This window comes from Platalea leucorodia (genome assembly GCF_965183815.1).
Source record: "Platalea leucorodia genome assembly, chromosome: 8".
NCBI classification, from domain to species: domain Eukaryota; kingdom Metazoa; phylum Chordata; class Aves; order Pelecaniformes; family Threskiornithidae; genus Platalea; species Platalea leucorodia.
In genome coordinates, this window is record NC_138830.1 from 24,562,023 (window position 1) to 24,584,047 (window position 22,025).

Here is a 22,025-nt window from a genome sequence, read left to right on the forward strand (position 1 = left end):
TTCCCTCCTGCAGGCTGGCCTGACCTGCACTGCACCTGCACAGCCCTCCTTGGCCACCGCTGCCAGGTCTGCCTGTCCCCGCTGCCTCCCCGCGCTCATGTAGGAAAATCCAGTGGGAACATCAGCGTCCATGAGCTTGTAACAGGCATGGCTGCACAACGTGCGGCGCTGATGGCCCTTGTGCCTCCCTGGTGGCACTGTGGGGGACACAAATGGCCACAGCAGCCCAATGCCACGCTGCACAAGGTGCACCGACCGGCATGGAGGACCCTGCGGGAGCCAGGCTGCCAGACAAGGGGCTGAGCAGCCCCCTGGGGCACGCAGGCCCAGGCTGATACCCTCCAGCCTGCCCACAGGAGAAAGCTCCCCTTCCCCATTAATAATTAGCCACTAGAGGGAAGTACAATGCTGTACGACGAAAGGTTTGGGTGCACAACGATGCATGGGCTCATGGAAAATTGCAGTTTGTGGCTAGGGTCCTAACTGATGGCAGCACCGGTGCTGAAGGCTATTTTGCTGCTTTTTCTTTGGAGCTGGCTGCTCAGCACTCACCGCTGTCTTGCAGCCGATGCAGGTGCCCGTGGGGCAATGGAGGGGACAGGCACAGGGTCTGTCTGGCTGCACTCGGCTGGGCTCAGCCGGGGGTGCTGGTGGTGCCTGGGGACAGAGCCAGCAGCGTCCCTGGCACGGAGGCTGTGGTCCCTCTGCTGCGCACAGACTTGGGCAGCACCAAAATAGCCTGTAACAGCCTGTCAGCCAGCCTGCTAAATGGCGTAAACAGTTTTTGCTGTTTTTAGCGAAGTGGGGAATGTGTTGTTTCTGGGACGTGCGGTATCCAGGGCCAGTGGAAAGACAAGGGAAGGGCCAGGCGTCCCGGAGGGACAGCGAGCCGAGACAGGGCAGGGGACAGCTCCCGGCGGAGGAGCCCCAGCCCCGGAGCTGGGGGGGGCACAGCAGGCTCGGGAGGGGACAACCAGGAGAACAAGGGATCCCACGGGCTGAGCTCCACAGTGGTGCTGGCTCGACCCCACTGGGGGAAGACAACGGTGGGCAGTTGGGGTCTCCTTCCCAGCCCCCATGGCACGGATCCTGCCCACAGGGCCAGGGTGGCCTGGGCAGCCACCGACCTCCTCCTGAGGCAGCCACCCCAACCTCCCTGCAGCCAAAGCGGCTTTTCACCCCTCAAATCACACCAGTGGGGATTGTGACTGCGCTGATGGAGCATAGCTGATAATGAGCCTCCTGCTCTATTTTATTCCTGTTTATAGATGGCTAAATATAACTTTCTGCTTATTTTTAATTCTTAGTGAAAGCTGCGATCCACAATCCATCAAGTTGGTTTCGTATTTTTTCTATTTGCAGGTTTGCATCAGATCCAAGAGAGAAAACAAGGTCAGGCTCAGCACAAGGTTTGTAGCCGAGTTAGGTATGGACAGCGTGTCTCGCACCGGAGATCTGGTGACTGCAGTGCAAAGAGGAGAAGGTATTGCAGGACTTGGGGACAGCAGCTTTCTCTGTGCCAAAAAGACCCCACAGCCCCAACCAGAGCTGCCTCTGAGCACCGCAGCTGTGGGCACTGCCAGTCCAGTCTGCATTTGGTAGCTTGTTTTGCTTGTCACCAGGCAGAGCAAAGAGCATTTTAGATGTTTTCCTATCACACAGCCAGAAGTAGCTCACTGGATTGTACAATATCTCACTCTGCAGTGGGAACAGGAGCCAGCACCAACCTGCAAACCAAGTGTGTAAGACAACGTAACTGCAAGCGAGTGCATCGGGGGTTGTATCAGCTGGTTGTACACCCAGAGATAAACTTCCACCCCTCTTCTGAGAGGCAAGAATAATGTTGGGAGGCTGTTTGATGGACCACTGAAAGATTTATCACTGTGGTATTTTCCTAACTGAATTGAAAGGCCGTGAGGTAATTGCAGCACTACCTATTGAACACGTCAGGTCTAATTTTCAAATCCTGGCAGCCTAATAAATACCCCAATCATGCATTTTGGGGTTCAAGCCAAGAGCTGGCAGGGAAACCAGCCTTGTTTTGCTCACACCCTGGGCAGAGGCAGGCGAAAACCTCTCGTCTCCATTGCAAAAAAAGTTCTTATTTCAGTTCCAAGATCCTGCTCCTCCACTCATTGCTCCGGAGACGAGACTTTGACAGAAATATTGGCATCGCATGCACACAAACACACATGGCTGCAGCAAATCACATTTAGAAGAAAACAACAGATCCAACTAGATCTCTGTCATATTTTACTGGGGTTGCACGAGGGATTGTTTTAAGTCTCAACATTGCATGGAAAAACCATAATAAAAAAAAAAAAAAATCAAATTCTTCAAATGCTGGACTAAGGGCTTGACCAAAATAAGGCAGGCAGTGAGCAGCTGTCCTGCGGCTCCTCCCTTCTGCACCCTTCTCTTCAGGACTTCAAAATTCACCCTTGCTGACTCCCAGCTCTACATATAAGAAATTATTTATGTCATCATTTATACATCCTTTTAGTCCTTCCAGATAGCCAGGTCTTTACAACAACTCACTACTTCGGGATACTCTCCAGCTGACATTCACTTGGATGAGTTTCCCCTCTCCCAAGGACACCAGCTCCCAGACACTGGCTCCCCACGCCTGGTTGCAACAACACACATCACACTATTTTTTCCAATTTTGCGAGCCCAGGTTTGCCAAGGTCCCACCTAGCTAACCTTGAACTGCCCTGGAGCGGCTGGAGAGGAAAGCCTCCGCTCTCCAAGGTTCAACCTCCATTTTGGAAGGAAAGAGACACAGGGGAAAAAAAGACTTTGTTTTGACCTAAAACCAAAACGTGTGATAGGTTGAAAGCCATCTGTAGGGCTGAAATTACTTTGATGATTTACAACAGCACTGGCATGTGCTTGGCTGGCTTAAGACAAAACTCTTCCCCCAGCACTGCCCTTCCCCTCGGGCAGCTTTGCCCTTCTTTGGTGTGGCAGCACCCTCCAGGCAGGAACGGCTCTTGCCATTAAAAGGAGAAGCCAAAACTTCTCACACAATAATTCATTTACTAACACGTTGAAAAAAACCCATTTGAGTGCGCTAATGCAAGGCTGTAGACACACTTTCTCCATCAGCTGCTAACGTTTCCTAATTTACACGGAGCAGCAGCTTGTGCTGTACAAGCCCAGCCCCGGACAAGCAGGCTTTCACATGGGCTTCTCCAGCAAACCATTGCTCCTTCAATGCCTATCAAATTCCCAAACCCATCTTTTCCCCGTTAAGGCTATCTTCACAAGCTATCCCAGTGTGACCGGATTATATAAGTGGTCCAAAACTTAAGTAAGTGATGGCCAGGAAAAATTAATGGGAAAACCCAACTTTTAGGTCAGCATGCGCAATAGCAAATGGAAAATGCAGTGTCTGAGCTGACAGCTCTCCGTGCCCTTAGGGATAGCGATGTGGTAGCCGGACTTCATTTCTAAAGAGACTGCAGCAAGCCAACTAGGACTCAAAGCAGCTGGTAAGCATAATTTTTTTTTTCCTTTTACTAAGTTCAGGATTTTCTCTTCTTTTGGGCTGAATCAGACAGACAGACTTTTCTCTTCACAAGAAGTTTCCTTTCTTAGAGTTATTCTCAGAATAGCCAGCGAGTATTTTAAACCAAGAATAGCCGATCTCCCTTAGATTCATACTCCCGTTTTTGGAAACACTATTTAGAGATCAAAACTCCTAAATTAAAAGTAGTCAGGAACAACAGTGAAAAACCACATGGCTATAACAGCGAGTACGGCACTGGCACCTTTCGATTCACCTCTTTCCTCGAAGACTCCTGGGAAGATTGGGCTTGCCCAAATCTCCCTGAGACGTATCAGCTCCTTGCCACAAACCTGCACAACCCAGATTTAAGGTGCGAGCCCCTTGGAGCAAGTCACCGCTGGAATGTCAGCAAAAACTATGCTACAAGTAATTACAAAAAGAAAAAAAGATCAACATAAGCCAAACCCCTGGTTAATACCCTCTGAAGAAAATACTGGTGTTGGAAAACAGATGGATTTTTTGTTCTGTGTTTTGTGCAGACAGGTGTGGGTTTTTAAATATATATATAAATATGTAATATTTTTATAGTGTTATGTGAAATTTAAATTCTGAATCACTATGTAGCACTTATGAATGGCATTGTTCTTATGGATGAGATGCTGATTTCTGCTGATAAATGAATAAGCCTCATATAATGCATTGAGTTTTTAATATAGTAGCTGCCAGGGGAATAACTGAAAGCCACCAAGAGTACTTAGTTCATCTATTACTTGTCTGAAAGGTACAACTGACATTCAAATATAGCAGATTATTTCATGTTACGCTGCTAAGCATCAGATGGAAAGATAAAAAGAAATGGGAAAGTTATAGTAAAGGTATATCATACCTAAACCAGAGTTTAAACTCAGACCTAGAAGGCAACTTAAAACTTTCCCCTTGTAAGACATAGTTATGCCAGAGAACTGCTTCATTTCTCAAACAAGCAAACCACTTGTGGTTGAGTCAAACTGTAGCAAGAGAAGTAGTTTTCTATTTGCATATCACAACACTTTTCTTATTAGAAAGAAGAAAACTAGATTGTGTAACGTATCCGTAGTGAAGAGCCGCCCAGGGATGCTGTGGGACAGGCATCGCTTCGAGCCCTTCAGAGCAAGCTGGACAGGCGTCTGCCAGGAAATCTCCCTGCAGCCCTGCTTTGGGCTGCCTCACATTCACACTGCTTTTAACCTTAAAGGAGGGTTTTATTTTGCGCCAGAAGACGACCTGGCTCTGGGGCACACATCCCTAAAATTTTAATGATTATTTGAGGTCTAGGCAGCATATGAGAAAGCAGAACTAACTCCAACAAAAATCACCACAACACAGCTCAAGAAACGCGATTTTGAGGCAGATTTGTTTTGAACACTAGCATATTTTCATGCAGTTAGATGCCCCCAGACAGCCCGTGCTGATTTTGGAGGTGTGCATGCATGTAGCCGAGCCAGAAGGGACCCAGGTTGGGGGACAGGGGTCCCTCTGCTTAGTGCCATCCACTGGGGCATGGCAAAGTGGCCACGTCACAGTGTGCCCAAACATGCACACCCTCACTTGCCAAACCAAGCCACTTTTAGGATTTATAGACAGCTGTTTCACTTGTCTACCCTGGTTCATGGACGATCGCTACACCCCTTGTTGCAAAGGGGCATTTCACTTCCCAAAGCGCAGAGATGCAGGAACACTGCCCAAAGTTCAGGTTGTGGTCGCAGGACCCCATGGCACCCTCAGCCCCAAAACTGCCTCCGAGCCAGGGCCACGGCCCCGTCGCAGGGTGCCATGTGGCTGCTGGATTGCCGGAGCCCAGCAGGGCGGGCAGGGTTTTAGGAGTTCCCTGATTTTATGTGTTTAGGTACTGCCCACCAAAGTCATTAAGCACAGCTTTGAGGTTTTCTTCAAAGCCCCCTCAATATTCTGCAAAAACTGAAATCATGGTAACCTCTTTGCTATTTATCTTCCTTTGAAGCAATTTTGCAAGAGTTAATAAGACATTATTTAAAATACGACATTTAAATAGCTTACCTAGGAAAATCAACCCTGCAAAGGAATTGCCCTGAAATATTATTTTTCTTGGAAATTACAGAGCTAAGGGACTCTAACGGCCATGCTGTTATTCACTTTTTATTGCCTATTATGCCACTTACAATCCTCATAACAGGATACCTTTATTGTTCCAGGATATAATCTCTTCCGAGGGAGCAGCATCACACAACAATAGTAATTTTAAAGTATGTGTTTCCTAAAAGCCTGACCCAAAGCCCACCAAGGTCCCACTGATTTCTGGGAGCATTGGAACAAAGCCCCAGGCTGGCCGTAGGGTGTCACCACCGACCTGGTTCTGGGGAACCGCACTAATTGCTCTGACTAGCAAAGCAACTAGATTAAAGAAGAATATGATCCTACAGTGCCTAAACACTGTGCAACTTGTCTTCCTGTAATCCAAAAACATAATTGGGGTGGAAAAAAAACGGTATCATAATTTCATACAGTCACTCAGAGGAGATGGAAAGCCTGGCTGTAGTTTCTGTTCACACTAGGTAGGCTCAGGTTAGTGGGCTGTATGCGCAGCAATAAGCTGAGCAGGAGGTTTAGAGGCTTCTGAGGTTTTGAGGCAGGCTCTGCCAGACTTGTACTTCCAATCAGCTGCTCACTCAGCCAGGCAGAAGTTAGAGCATATCGTGGCTAATTGTGCAGAGCTTTGTGAAGAAATCGGACACAGATACCCTGGCATCTGCTGTCCTTGGTTTGGAGCGGCATCTGTGCCTGTGCAAAGAGCCCGCCAGCGCCAGGGGAGTAACTCTGGCATGTGCTCCTCTCCGCACTGGATGTGCTCCTGGGCTGAGGTCCACACGGCTCCCAGGAGCCCCATTCCGACTTGGCTCATGGAGCTCACGCCAGCACCATGTGGATGCAGAGGGGCCCTTGGGGCGAGCAGAATTGCTTTCCTTCAGACATGTTGATTCAAACTTTAGTCTTCTGGGCCTCTCTGTTATTCAAGGGTGGGGTTTTCTTAATTTTTTTTTTTTTTTTCCTATTAACCTTTAAAGCTAACAAAGCCGTTGTCCACATCAGGAACTGACGATGAGGGGCCCAGAAGGCTTCCTCCTTTGCTCGCTGCTGCTGGTGGCTCCCCATTACACAGAGGTGGCTGCTGATGAGGTCCAGCCTGACCCCAAAACGCCGTGTGCCAACTGGATGGGAGGAGCGCCTGGCTACCCTGGCCACAATGGGCTCCCCGGCCGGGACGGCAAAGACGGAAAAGATGGACAAAAGGGAGAGAAAGGAGAGGAAGGTTGGTGAGGAGCAGAGGGTATGTCAGTGCTGGAGCTCATAGGCAGCCCCAGCCCTCAGGTCCAGCCCCGGCAGGTCTCATGTCTGGTAGGTCCATGCCCAACCTTTGTCCAGATGGCTTTTGAATGTCTCCAGGGATGGAGATTCCACAACCCAAGTCAAAGAGTTTGGTCTGGTGGTTGTTTTTCCAGTTAATGATGTTTTTTCAGACATGCTGCTCTCAGCAGCTCTGCACACAGCTGGGGGAGTGAGCAGGCTTTCCACTTGCTGGCTTAGCTTATGGGGGGTGTTGAGGTCATCCAGCCTTTCCTCAGGGGACACCTCTTCCTCCATGCTGCTGAGCAGATCCTCATGACACAGCCCCCTTTGCGTTTCAGTCTGGCAGGTAGCAGCTGCCGGCACAGTGCAAACAACTCCCTGTCCCCACTCTGTCCTCCAGGTGTGCAAGGCCCCAAAGGTGACCAAGGTGCAATAGGAATCCCGGGGCAGGAAGGACCAAGAGGATTTCCCGGATACCCAGGGCAGAAGGGGGAGAAGGGTGAAGGCTCCTTCATCTACCGCTCTGCCTTCAGTGTGGGGCTGACAGAGCGAGTCCCCCATCCCAACGTCCCCATCCGCTTCAGCAAGATCTTCTACAACGAGCAGAGCCACTACGATGCCAGCACTGGCAAGTTCGTCTGCAGCATCCCTGGCACATACTACTTCGCCTACCACCTGACAGTCTACCTGTCGGATGTCAAGGTCAGCCTCTACAAGAAGGGCAAGGCAGTGATCTTCACCTATGACCAGTTCCAGAAGAACAACGTTGACCAAGCGAGTGGCTCCATCTTGCTGCATCTCAGCGCTGGGGACGATGTCTGGCTTCAGGTGTATGGGGAGGGGGACAACAACGGCGTCTACGCCGACAACATCAACGATTCCACTTTCATGGGCTTCCTCCTGTACCCAGACCTGGATGCCCATTAAAGCAAGGGGTGCTGCATGGGAGAGGATGAAGTGGCTTAACCCCAGACGGCATTCTGGGGCACTGGCGCTATAGCTATATTGTATTTACCAGAAAATTGCGTTTTGCAGGGGCAATGATTGCTGAGGGTGGACCCTATTACCTGAAAAATCAGTGAGGTTATACATGAGTGACTTCCATGGGACCAAGAGTTCACTCCTACCTCTGCTCTTGCTCTCCTTGTGGAAACCTGGGCCCAAAGTCAAACACCACTCTTGCCACATCATGAAACAGTAACTCTCAAGATGGGCTAACCTTTTTTTACATTTAAAACTGATAAGAGAAAAATTGGTTACATTTAAATATCACATTCTAAATTTCCTTTTTTTAACTACGTAAATTCATTTAAACCAATGGTAAACATTTTAGCCAGCATTTTAAAATTTGAGTAGAAGATGGAGAAGACTATTCACAAAAGCCATCTCTGCTCTTGTTTTCAGCTGGAAGAGATGGCTCTGTTTTTTCCATGGTAACTCCCTGTCTTATTAGGGCCTTTGACTTCCACCCATGGTTTGTTGTCTCCCTTCTTTAGCCCAGATCTTTGAATATATTCAGATTATTAACTTTCACGGATTTTAATCCTTTGATTTTCCTTTTATGTTTATCCCTTATAGTTTTCTCTAATGTAGACACCATGCTCATTTAGGGCAGGGATCTTCTCTCTTGATTTGTCTGAAAAGCCTTATGAATGCCATGAGGCTACACAGCAAAAGCAGCCCACTGACTGCATGGTTCTGGGGGTCCTGCAGTGGTCACAGATGTGTTGGCCACACAGTTGTGATGCTCAGAAATGCCAGCAGCTCCCCTGCAAACACTGTGCCTGACAAGGGAGCAGAAGGTCCCTCAAGGCTCCTGGGCAGTGGGGACCTCAGGGTGAAGGTGTCCCTTCCCAAATCACTCACCTGGCACTGGAGGTGATGGCACGAGTATTTGTTCAGCTCAGAGGCCGCCAGCGTGGGGCATATGAGCAGCATCTTAGTTTCCATCTGCAAGCTGGCAGGATCCTGTCCCACCTCCCCTCTGAATAGCTCCCAAGTGCAGTCAGAAATTGAAATCTAGCAACCGTATTTCTACTTTTCCACACCATAAGTGTGCCATAAGCAATGGTTTGCACACCAGCTGGGCAGAGCTTCAGGTGGTGGCACAATCTCCCATGTTGAGTGGGCTCCTGGGGCGAACACCCCCAGGATGTGCCCCAGCTCTCGGCAAGGTTACCTTAATGGGGGAAGAGTATTAAGGCTGAGATTAGTAGCAATCCCATCAAACTGCTCTCCAAGGAGCTTGCTTGACTTTTAGCTAAAAGAGGGTTTGATGGCTTCTCAGATATGTTCAAAGAAGACTCCCATTAAGCTTTAGAACAAGCTAACACAGATCAGAGCTAATGCGTTATTACAAGCACAAAACAGCATTAAGAACTTCAACTGAAATTACTTCCAACAGCAGCAGCATTTTCTACACTCCAGTACATTACCACATTACAAATAATAACAACAATAAAAAACTCTCTGAATGAGAATGCACCCGCATTTTTCGATGTGTCTTTGGGAAGGGTTTGAAAAAAGGGACGTTCTTCTAGCCTCACCAGGCATCCCAGGAAAAAATATATACATTTTGCAGGCAAGGTGGGGGCACCGGGGCAGGCACACACAGGGACACCCTCCTTTTGCTTTCCCAAGAAACTCCCCACTCTCTAGCTTTCATCAAGGCTTCAACATCTCACCACCTCACACTATCTTGCCTCCTCCTTCTTGGATAAGATGAGCTCTGGTTTCCAGACTGTTTCCCCAAAACCACCGTGCCTGAATCCATCCTCACTGGCCAGCTGGAGAGAGGGGCTCCACTGGTTCAGGAGGCTTCAAGCATACTGGATTTAGCAAGGGCCAAACTGATTCTCAATCTGATCATGCCGAATTCATAGAGCTGGGAAAAACTCTGCTCCTATTGTGTGAATTAATGGGAAGGGAACAGAGAAAAGGAAAAAAACCAAACCAAAACAAAAGTAAAAAAACTAATCCATAAACAAAAGGAGATTTAAAAATGCAGCAGTTGCTGGATCAAATGGCATAAGAGGCTTAAATTGAAAGGAGCAAGTCAGAGCTTTTGCAGTATTTTTTTCAAATATTTTCAGATGGATTTTCTGAAGGCAGGAAAATTGAAACAACCAAAGTGCTAAGAGGCATTTGGGATAAACACTAGGAAGAAATACTAATTTAAAGACTAGTTCCCAAGAGGCAGCCAAAACAAATTATTCCTTTCCTTGCTGCCACACAGCAGGAGCAAATATGCCTACAGTTTTATCCCATACACCAGGACTCAGAGGCTTAGACATGGCTTTTCACACTGCCATGCACATCTGATGCCGTGTGCTTTAGGCCAGGGCAGAGCCCAGGATTTCTTACCAGCCCCTGCAGCGGCCCCATCACTGGTGTGACCCATATTGATACGACTTCCACCCAGGCCAGCAGCATCTCCCACCTCAAGTCACCATGGCTGTAGTGCAAGAAACGTGACGCATATTAGAAACTTGGGCTACACTGGCCCTCATGGGAAAGTCTCATTGAATCCCATGTGGTTGCTAGCCCTCTGCATCATCCCGCACCACAATTCACCCCATTTGGGATGCTTGCAGGTGCTGTCAGACCTTGTGGCAGATAACCAGGACCTCAGGAGAGGCCCAGGGTTACCATCGACTCCTGGTCAACCTCCTGGCCACTGTGGCAGCAGGATGACAGATGGCTACATGAAGGACCAAAACAAGCCCCGCAGCAGAGACCCAGCCTGAAAGTCCCTGTGTCAAAGCCTGGCTCTGCTTTTGTCCTGGGTCTTCCCCTGTCCCAGCTGTCAGAGTGGGGGTGCTCAGGGCTGTGTTTCCAGAAGAAGCATCACCTAATATTGTAGTCACTGCTATATTCATATATGAGCAGAATATATGTCTTATATCATAGAATCATAGAATTGTTAAGGTTGGAAATGACCTTTAAGATCATCAAGTCCAACCGTTAACCTAGCACTGCCAAGTCCACCACTAAACCATGTCCCTAAGCACCACATCTACACATCTTTTACATACCTCCAGGGATGGGGACACAACCACTTCCCTGGGCAGCCTGTTCCAGTGCCTGACCACCCTTTTGGTGAAGAAGTTTTTCCTAATATCCAAACTAAACCTCCCCTGGCGCAACTTGAAGCCATTTCCTCTCACCCTGTTGCTTGATACCTGGGAGAAGAGACTGACCCCCACCTCGCTACAACCTCCTTTCAGGTAGTTGTAGAGAGCAATAAGGTCTCCCCTCAGCCTCCTCTTCTCCAAACTAAACAATGCCAGCTCCCTCAGCTGCTCCTCATAAGACTTGTGCTCCAGACCCTTCACCAGCTTCGTTGCCCTCCTCTGGACACGCTCCAGCACCTCGATGTCCTTCTTGTAGTGAGGGGCCCAAAACTGAACACAGGATTCATACATATATGCACATTATCACAGATCACGAGATAACAAAGCTCCACAAGAATGCTGTATATTAGTACATAAAGTCTTGTACCTTATTTAATCATTAAACATGTAGCCTCTATCATCCTGTAAATCCACAAGAATGCTGTATATTAGTACATAAAGTCTTTTATCTTATGTAACCATTAAACATGTAGCCTCTTTATCACCCTGTAAATGGCTTTTCCAAACTCCCCATGTGCAGGTGCCTGCCTGCTTGCATGCTGTGTGGGAACATCAAAACCAGGGTCATGGGGGGTTGCACTGTTCTGCTCCCCGGGAGCATCAAGCAGGGATTCAGCACTGGAGGTGTTTGGGGACTCTGGCTCCAGCCCAGGGAGCTGCAGGGCTGACACCTCGCTGTCAGGGCAGGAGTCAGGCTGCTTGCTGAGGGGCATATTTGTTTCACCAAAAACAGATACAGAAAAACAGGAACATGGCTCCCCTCAAAAGCACCCCAGTTTTTCCTCAGTCGCTGGGCTGACAAGCTGCCTCTCGTTCTCCCACTGCAGGGGCTGGCACAGGGACCTCATAGCAGTTTCTCCTGCTGGTGCACACACAGCACATGGTCTTCACCTTACACCGGGTCTCTCACATAAATACATTGAGCAAGCAAACTCTCCCAAACCTTGCCCAGCACTCCAAACGCAACCAGGGCAAGTAACGTGCCAAGTATATGCTATGACGAGCAGAAGTACCATTGCCTCTGTAAGCAGTGAGGATGCATAAAGGAGGTGGCAGCCTGGTCTACACAGGACCTGCCTTTAAGAGTATTTGCCCACACAGTAACCCAGGGCAGGGCTGCGACAGGGCAGGAGGGCCACAAAGCAGCTCCGGCACAAGCCTCCTCTCAGCTCCTCTCTGCCCGAAGCACAGTAGGGACTTCTGTCTTTTACAGGACATTTTCAAACACACTTTAAAGGGTTAAACCTCAGGGTTTGAATCCCAGGCTAAAATCCCAATCAAACAGAGATTTCCTACTTAAGAATAGCATACCCTTTCTATGCTGTGTGTTTTATCAAGAAAGAAACTCCTGTAAACACAGTAAGACAAAGCACTTGGGAAGTTTTAAAGAAAACCAGTAAGGATTTCTGTGTACTGGCTTTTCCCCCTTGTCACAGTCATAAATACTGAAATGCAGCTTCACCAGGATACTCACCCTCCTGGACATGAGCACAGAGACCGTCTTCCTCCCAGCTCCCCGCTCAGGACGAGGATGGTTCGTGCAGGGTAGCTGCATCACTCATGCATGTCCCAGCCAGGCACCTTGAAAACCAGCAAACGAGAGACCAGCCCCCCAGTTAGTGCAGCCCAGGCTGCAGGCTGTGAACAAGGCGAAACCCTACTGCACAGAAATAGGGGTCAAAGCCCTCCCTTTAGGGTTTTGGACTATTTTATGAAGTCTTTCACCTCAAATCTTTGTAAGAAAGAGTCTTGCCCTACAAAACTCAGCTAAAGAGACACACACTTACCTCCCTAGCAGGCACCAAATCCCAGTTTAAGCCACCACCCAGAAAGACACTTTGCACCACCAGGAACAGCAATCAGCCCCCTCCCAGCTCTCCCCTGGGACAAACGCTCCCAACAGAGGCTCACCTCATCAGCAAGCGCAGCCATGAGGCAGGGCAGGCAAAGACACCCCACCCCCCCCCAGCAAACACACCTCTGCCCCATTGCAGCTGGGGTCAAGCCCTGAAACTGCCCTTAGCACCTCTGTTACTGCCTCCTGCAGCTGCTCAGCCCCTTCAAGTGTGTGCGTGTGGGGTCTCAACAAGCCAAAAACATGCTGACAAGCTTCAGGAGCAGCAGCTGAGCATGGCCAGCAATTACCCCACCAGGCTGCAAGCCCCCAGCGAGTCCTTATAGCCCAGGAACAACTCAAATCCCTGCATGTGGTATGAGTATCACACCTCCACCTCCCTGGCTCTGCCATGCCAGGGGCACACAGACAGGCTGACCATGGTAGCCCAAGGGCAGGGAGCTGCAGGGCACCATGCTGGCCCCGTGCTACTTTTAGGGGAGAGCTGCAAATAGGGCTCAGGAGGGTAATGATGTCCTGGGGGACAAGCTCAGGGGAGTTCCTAATGAATCCAGCCTTTCTCCATTACTGTGTTGCTATGGTTTTACTCTCCCTCCATGCTTCATAAGCCTGTGGGATAGGAAAACTTGGCCAAAATAGGCACATACCTGGGCTGGCTCCTGAGGATTGCACAGTGCTTTGAACATATGACTATCTTGTAAAGAAGGAGCCAAGAATGACAGTGGCATGCTGAAAGGGCACAGAATCACCTGTTGCCCAACAAATTTAAATGTTTTCAGGTTGGCTTTTTTTTTTTTTTTTAATCAATCCTGACAATAGATGGCTAGTACAAAGTTAGATCTTTCTATTTACTGCCTCTCTAGCTGTGGCAAGTTGAAACGGCTGGTTTTCCCTTTAGAAACTAATGTACTGCCGCAAGCATAAAAATGGGATGCCTCTGGGCATAAATATTGCCAGCTGCTCCTATTAGACAGCAACCAATACGATGAAGACACCAAGAATGAGGTCTTATTTGCCACTTTGTAATTAGCGCAGGTTATAAAGAGAGCACTTGGCTCCTTTGATCTTGACAGCTGTATTTGACTCTTCCCTTCCACTCAGAGAAAGACAGCAGGAAGGCAGCACGCTCTCTTGAAGGCAGAAAGCAAGAACACCCCCCAATGAAACATTTAAGTCACTGCACTAACAAATAGGGAGAAGTAACATGGCTACAGCTGGAGAGACTGGCCAGTCTCATCCAGCAGGGAAACCATCTGTGAAAGCATCCGTGGCCTTTTTAAACACAATTATAGGCTGAGCCTAATTGTGTCTCAGCCCAATGTAATCACTTGTGCCAGATTAATTGGAATACAAATAGCAGCTGCAGTAAACCATGAAGAGCTACAAGAAAGAGATAAATTGCTTGCAAGGGTTGTATCATATTTATTTGAAAGTATAAACTCACTAGAGGCTTTTCAGCATGGAAGAAGGCAGAGGGATTAGAATAAAGCCGTACATTTAGCTAAGCAGCTGTTGTACTTCCATGCGGGAAATGCCATCAGATTTAAAGTTTACCCTTTGAAATGCTCTGGAGTAAACCAGTCCTGAGCATACCCAGACTGGGAGCAAGGCTGCCACGTGTTTTTATGACATTTATACTAGATGCAGGTACATGATGAAACGACTCAGTCTGCCATGGGTTCGTAAATCAGCAAACCCACCCTCAGCTCCTCCTTAGACTCATCCCAGGAGACCAGCCCAGCATAACACCATTGCTCTTTGAGGACAGTTGTGTGACCTCCTTACATGCAGGCGTAGTTTGTTACTCTCCAGCCACTCCAAGGGGAAGGAAAGGTTTATTGCCAATGAAATGGAAGCATTAAACATCAACATCTATTTCTTCCCGTGTGGCATATCAGAGGATTCTCACCCACAAGGCAATCTGTGGGATCCCTCCCATAAAGCAGGACAGCTTTATGGAAAGGCATCGGGAGGGAGGCAGAGCAGCAGGTTGCACTTGAAGCCCCTCTCTAAATCCCTTACAGAGGCAGGCAGGGAAGGACAGGGGGTATGAACCAACACACCCTGCTTGCTCCAATCCTCTGGGCATCTGTGAAAACATAGTGCTCTGCCCAAAGCAGTCAGGACAGCACAGCTTCTCTGCTGCCTTGACAGGGATTTCTAGAGAAGCCATTGTAGTTCTGTAACATGTTTTGGTTAGTGTTTTAAGGCCAAGGTGGATCAGTCATCCCAGATGAGGTAAAACACAGAGAAGGGGGATTTGCACACCACAGTACCTGTATCCCAGCGATGCAGAAGCAACTTCAAAGCAGCAGGAGACCAAAAGACCAAAGCAGCACATTGCTGAGCAGGCTTTATTGGGAGCCATGCGTGGGGGCATGCTTTGACTAGGAAGCTCTCTGACAGGACAGAGTCACTGTCCAACGACATGAGTCCCCCCTGCAAGTGTCCTTGCCGAAGTATCCTCAGCTGGGCTGGGGGGCCCCGGGGCAGCTCCTGTCTGTACCAGTGATGCTTTGCCACATTCCTTTGTTGGTATGTATTCCCTTGCTCGGTCACCCAACTCATACATGACATTCTCAGCTGTACGTCTATTTATTCACAACAATACACAAAATAGGATCTTTTCCCTCAAGAGGTTGTAAGTTTACAGGAGTTCACACAGGATTATATAAAGTTTGTACATACATGTCACATCCACAGACCAGGTGCTGTGAACACAGCTAAAGTTAGAGCTGACTGGAAACTTGCTACATGCAGACTGACTTTTCCATAAATAAGAAAAAAGTATTCACCAAAAAGGCCCTATTTGCCAACGTTAAAAGCTTTAGAAGGCTCTGCTCCTCCTTCCCTCTGCTCTGAACTCCTTGTAGTAGCTTGAGAAAAAGGCTATAATATGGATTAGCATTCTGACCCTGCTGCTTGGCAGAGACCAATTGGAGCAAACAAAAGGCAAACTGAAAAAAATAATCTGAAAGTAAAAACATGGAAGCAAATCCTTGTCCTTAAAGCCATCCCTGCTGCCAAGGACTGACATGCATTGTGCTAGTGCTTTTGCAAGAGCCCTGACGTGACACTCGCATTCCAGCCCCATCACTGACGGGGGACTCGCAGAGAACAGGGCTGCACTGTCATCTCTCCAGCATGTTTTCATGTGCCGAACAACTGCACATTGAGAGCAAGAAGATGCCTGCCAGCTTCTCAACATCCTGGGGAAGCCACAAGGACTCGATTTATTAATCTAAAATAATTCCTTCTTTATTGAGAAAAATACCTTCCACTTCAATTATTGAAGGAAAATATTGAAAGGAAAACCTTTTATTTTAATTCCTTGGAAGTTAACTAAGAAAAAAAACCCAAAACAACCAAGGAAAACCCACTACTACCACACTAGGTCTGAGCTTGCCTGTTCTTGCTCACATGAGGAGCAGTGGAGCGCTGGATTCTCCTGCTCACCTGGTAGCCAGCTCAGAAAAGGCACTGCAGAAATATTATGCACAGATGAAAGCTAGCTTCCTTTAGCATGGTAACTTTCTTTCCCTCACAATGACTTATTTTCAGCCCAAAATAGATCACACATTCTTAGTTCCCAAGAATATACTGTGACAGCAAACACAGAATTGGCCTCGTGAGAGTATCGAAGGGAACAGGCTGACATTTAAATGTTTTGAAGCCTTTCCTTTTCATCTGCGCTGCACAACTGCCTGCAACCCTTCTAAAGCATTTAGCACTTCGGACCTCATCCTGCCAAGCCTCAGGCAGAAGGTCAGCTTTATACACTGCCAGCTGTACCACTGAAGTCAGTGGGACAATTCATGATACTAACCTCAGTACCTCCATAAATCTGTTCAGACTAGAGCCTTTATTTGGACATTGAAATACTAAGCAGTACCCAACAGCCTATAAAGTAATAAACATCAGTCTAAATGCGTGCAAAATGCTGCTAGAATAGGTTCACTCTTTCACTCAGAAACACCCATTATGAGTGGTGTCAATCTCCACAAAAGGTACAGGAATCAAAGCTCAGTAAATGAAATGGTCAAGGCAGGCAAATGCCCTTTAAATCAATGTTTATTAGAGATTTTGACATCTTGTGATTATTTCCTGACAACAGGCTGATAGCCCACAGACTAATCAGACTGAAAGTCTTGACAAATGACAACACAGAAACCATTTGAAGCTGAAGGGCATTTTGTTCTTCAGATTAGCTTTTCCATATTAATACTGTCCCAAAAGGGACCCAAACAAATTACAGTTTGTGATGAAAGTTCTTACACACTGACAGCCCTCTTTAGAAAGATGGAGTTACATACACACTCCTCACCCAATCTCATTGCGAAGGAGAGAACTTCATACTCCAGACAGCTACAAGATACGTACCTTTGGTATCATCCCATTCCAACTCCGAAGAACTTTCAATTCACTTCATCCCAAGAGAACAAACCCACACCAGGTATCAGACTTAAGTGCAAACTTAGCAGCTGGGAAGCAATACCAAAGTAAAACCACCTAGTACTCACAGCTACAGCCAGAGTGGGATGAGCTGCACACCAAGGCATTCATGAAAATCAGCAGCTTTCTTCATAAGCAATTCTACTAACCCAAACACTTTTACATATCGCATAGAATAAGTTCCTTCCCTACCGACAGGCATATCACATTTTCCAGGTACTATTTATGCTGCTTTTTAACATGAAACATTGAGATTCTGGAAAGCTTGACAAAAAGGAGTTAGCTATACCTACCTTCAATGCATAGCTATATCCTATCCAGGATGAAAACTCTTGACTTTCAGGCTGTGCTGGACCCATGAGTGCTATTTGCCCTCTACCCAGTTTCATGAAGATAGGTTCCATGTTTTGATCAAGCAAGATGACATTACAAAACTAGAACTATTCACCATTAGCACCTTCAAACCAATGCTTCACTGAGGTTTTGAACATCTCTAAAAAGAAGGTGGAAGGGACTGGAACACCATTCACACCGAAGAGCAACTGTTGACATGGATTTGTATCATAGAATATACTCCTGCTGCTGCGATCAAACTTAAGGCTCAAGGTTCTTACAGCTTAAGGCAGGCAAATGAAAAACAAAGGAGAAATCTGTACAAAACAAGGACAAGGAAGTATTCCAAAACCAAGGTGCCCATCTTGAGAAAGCTGGGCATCAGTAAAAGAAAGCAGCTAAAAAAAGCAGAGGAAGCAAGGGCTGCTTCTTAAATCTATGTAATCTTTTGCACCTGCCCAGAATGCAGCCTCCATTTACTGGCAGCAGCTCATTTCGCAAAATCTAGTTTGGAGAAAGCACAGCACCAAAGCTAGAAACAACGCAAACACAGTTGCTACCACTCAGTCAAAATGTTTACACTGGTTTCAGTGAGGAAAGCTTGAAATCCGTTCCTCTTTAAGCAAAGCAAGGACTAAAAACGAAAAGGAGACTGCCTCAGCAAGACTGTTCCTTCAGGGACACACTGTAATGTCAGACACTAAGCAGAGTAAATGTCAGAATGCTGATTTAACGTACGCTGCATAATGAAACAGAGAATGTTGAGAAATCCACAGGAATGCAATAAAAAGACACCTAGTCCTACTGTTTTCATTGTGCTTACATTTTTAAGTTCAGGGGCCCAGCATACTTACTGTTACATTTAAGACCTCCTTTTTTAAGACAAAACCAAGCAAAAACATGTGAAAGAAGGATGGGAGGAAACGGTTTCACTCCAGGCAAAATGTAAGCAGTGTGAAGTCTTTAAAAAAATATCAGTCACAGTATTATTTTTGTGATCAATGTATGAAATACAGACTGCACTTAAGATTAGGCAGGATTAAATCCTTGACTCTGAAGTAATATTCTAAAAACTCACCTGTTCCTGTCATTTAGAGATTCACTTTGGTCACTGAAGGGTGCAAAATCAAACATTTCTAGAAATGTTCTGAAAACCGTGTCAAAATCTGAATTAATATCTAACAGACTGATTCATATACATTGTATATATAAGTATGAATAATTACATTACCTGCTGCAGGAGAAAAGAATCCTACAATTATTTTCTTTCTACAGTACAATTTCAAGATTTAAACTACATTTTTAAATCCAAGCATTCCCATGACCCAGGGCCAGAATGTTTCTCTGCTTAAAATATCAACATAAAATTACTACTTTTTATTCTTGTGCTTCCTAGATTAAAAGCTAAGTATTGACGGTAGCTGAATATCTCTCCTGAAACAGGGGAAGACGCACATGCTGCTTAGTGCGACTGGCAAACGAGAGTCAGACTACTCAGAAAAACCAACCACCTTTGCCCTAGATAATCCTACATTGTGGGATGAACAAAACTTTTCTAGGCAGCAATATACCCTGCTGTGTATCTTTATATAATATCCAAAAGTAACAGTGAATGATTTAATAAAAAAATAATTCTCTTAAGGAAGCTCAGAACACAGCAATATCTACTTCAAAGAATACCCCAGAGTTTTTGTTAGTATTTTATTGAATGAGCACATCAGCAAGTAAAATTTTAAGAAAAATCTACACACAGCTTCCTAGAAATAACAGTTCACAATTCCCTCCTTAGTTATCTTGAACCATCTGGTTTTCATAGTCCCCAAGCAGCTTAAACAGGTTTTTCCCCCCTCTGTGATTTTCCTGTTTTGATTATTTTAATAAATAATGGACACCACAGGTGATCCTAGAGAAAAATCCACATCTCGGCACTGCATAGCTGGACAACTAAAGTTCACTGGATGTCATCGTCATCAAAGAGATCTTCAAAATCTAGTCAGAAAAATAAGATAAAGTAAAGTTAACCTTGAAAGTTTCAACTGTTATATATGCACATACTCCACAAGTACAGTTTTTAATTAACAGAAATAAAGATGAATTAAGTGAATGAGAGTTACCGTACCATCAGTTACTAGAAGTGTAATATCAGGGTGGGAAGAGACAGAGAGGAAAGAAAGGCAGACCCATTTGCTCTACCATACACAAATTAAACTGTTTCACTTGTACAATGCAAGCTTTACAATTACATTCATGAAAGCAAAATAAAGCTTCAAAGGAGGGACTTTTATAAATGCATTAAGTAGCCATCACATTCAGAGTGGATCAACCATGATTCCCAGACTCCAGAACTAAACAAGTACTAAGTTTATACATGCAGCAGGTCTCAGATGTAGACACTCCTGCAGAATTCTAGCTTTAGGTCATAGCACCCAGGCACACACTTAGAAATTTTGCAGCTTGACATTCGCATTCGTGATTTGCTGTTAAAAATCCCTTCCTTAAAAAAATGTTTCACTGCTGTGAAGGTGCTAATAACATTTCTCTCTCAGAAAACTCATCTCACTCAGACTAGTGAAATGAGGCCTGCTAGTCACAGCTGTTCTAGTCATCTTTGGGAAGTACTCTTAACTACTTGGCTTCGTATTGTCTTTGTATATTGAGCATAAACTAACAACATAACTGAAACCAAGTCTTTATTCTTCCAGAAGGAGCATGCAAGTGCCATACAATACACTGTGGATTAATCCTCATTTAGAAGAGTCCTAAACTACCAATGGAATATAATACCACAACCTGATGGTAGAACTTTATGGAAATACTTACTCCTAAATATGCTGGCTCCAACAAAGAGCGAGGTCCCTCACAACTGTTGAGAGTATATCAAAGCTGAACTCCCTTTTTCTCCTGTATTCTAAGTCTTGTGCAATATGAGAAACCTACTTTATTTCAAAATTAATACCCGTATGTGACATCAACACCACCACAGCAACCAGATTTAATAACATATCTGAAATTCACTGCTGAAGTGCCTAAATATATTTCTTAAGAAGCATTAAAAAAAACACTTTAGTTATCAACTGTAAGGTGTTGTATATTCTACCCTTAGGCTGCCAGCTACATAGCTGTTCTCCTCTCTAAAAGCAGTTCTATATACTTGTATGCATACAGTTGACTTTCAAATGGAGAAAACAGAAAACCCAAAGTTTTATTTTGCTTTGGATATGTATGCATGCGTACTTTAAGAAATTAAAGAATTTTCTATAAAGTAGTAACACCCAGAGACAATTTGTAAAGTTCTGTCCACATTTTCATATGTACTTGCACTGTTTAATATAAGCTATTTGTCATGGAAACAGATCGAGGCATTTTTTCTTGTGGTGATTAACACGCTAAATCGCCTAAAACCTCCAGGAGAGGAGAAACACAGGCACTGTATCACTCCCACCCGCATCACTGAACACTCAAGCACTCTTACGATAGGGCTCACTAGAAGTGTGGTTAGTGAGAACTTTAGCGACTACCAGGCACCAAAGACACGAGATTAAAGAAAAATAAAGGGAGATTTGTTTTGATAACCTTCAGTTTCTGAAGCCGTTACCTGGCAGGCCCAAGGCGTTACCATCCCCGCCGGGCGGGCAAGCGCCGCGGTGACCCCCTATCCCCCCGCCCCCGGAACGCGACGGCCCTTACCGTTAAAGAAGTCGGCGTGCACCGCTTTCTCGTTGGCAGCCAGATCCATCAGCAGCCCTGTGCTTCCCCCTGCCTGAGAAAGCAGGCGCTGAGCGCCTCCGGGCCGCGGCCGGGCAGCACGGCCCCGCCACCACCCAGGAGCCCCACCACCCCCATCCTCGCAGGCAGCTTCCCCAACACCCTCTCACCTCATCGAGATCCACGTAAGGACCGGCTCCCTCAGGAAACATCTCATCCACCGCCGGCTTCATGGCGGCGACTCCGCTCTTCCCCTCCGCGCCGCCGCTTCCGGCAGCGCAGACGCCTACTTCCGCTATAGGGCGGGTCAGCAGGACGCCGCTCTGCGCGCTTGGAGGTCTCGCCTCTCTCTGGTTGCCCTGGGGGCGGGCCCCGCCGTTGCCATGGCTCCGCCATTTTGCTCACCCCGCCCTCCTCGTCATGGCAACGGCGCGGCCTGGGCCCAGGCCTGAAGTGAGGAAAATGGCGTTGAGCTAGCCAAGCGGCTACTAAAAGGGCACCATTACCCTACAAGGGATGTGGCTGTGAATTATACTGGTGGTCCTTCCAGCCCCCAAACTGGGTGGACTGGTATTTATCTGCTGTACACACAGAGATCGGTTTCCTGAGCCAAGGCTGCGAGCGTTACATGTAAAAAACAACTCCAAAAACCTCGCAATGGAATCAGGGGGTT

The 22,025-nt window shown here is 46.7% G+C and overlaps 2 protein-coding genes across 3 annotated transcripts; one reads left to right on the top strand and one right to left on the bottom strand.

Annotated features, from left to right (window-relative positions):
- The first annotated feature begins 3,348 nt into the window (after window positions 1-3,348).
- On the top strand, window positions 3,349-11,425 carry ADIPOQ (adiponectin, C1Q and collagen domain containing). Of its 2 annotated transcripts, none has more exons than XM_082319611.1 (3): window positions 3,349-3,494; window positions 6,617-6,836; window positions 7,275-11,425. In XM_082319611.1, the coding sequence occupies exons 2-3, from the start codon at window positions 6,626-6,628 to the stop codon at window positions 7,799-7,801; spliced, it is 738 nt and encodes a 245-aa protein (XP_082175737.1). In that variant the 5' UTR covers window positions 3,349-3,494; window positions 6,617-6,625; the 3' UTR covers window positions 7,802-11,425. The 2 variants fall into 2 exon arrangements, with proteins under 2 accessions (XP_082175737.1, XP_082175738.1); XM_082319612.1 differs by having other exon boundaries at window positions 3,357-3,494; window positions 6,592-6,836.
- A 5,512-nt stretch (window positions 11,426-16,937) lies between these two features.
- COPS9 (COP9 signalosome subunit 9) lies at window positions 16,938-21,652 on the bottom strand. Its single transcript, XM_082320838.1, has 3 exons — window positions 21,523-21,652; window positions 21,335-21,407; window positions 16,938-19,636 (listed from the first exon to the last, which is right to left on the bottom strand). The coding sequence occupies exons 1-3, from the start codon at window positions 21,583-21,585 to the stop codon at window positions 19,599-19,601; spliced, it is 174 nt and encodes a 57-aa protein (XP_082176964.1). The 5' UTR covers window positions 21,586-21,652; the 3' UTR covers window positions 16,938-19,598.
- Between the last annotated feature and the right edge of the window lie 373 nt (window positions 21,653-22,025).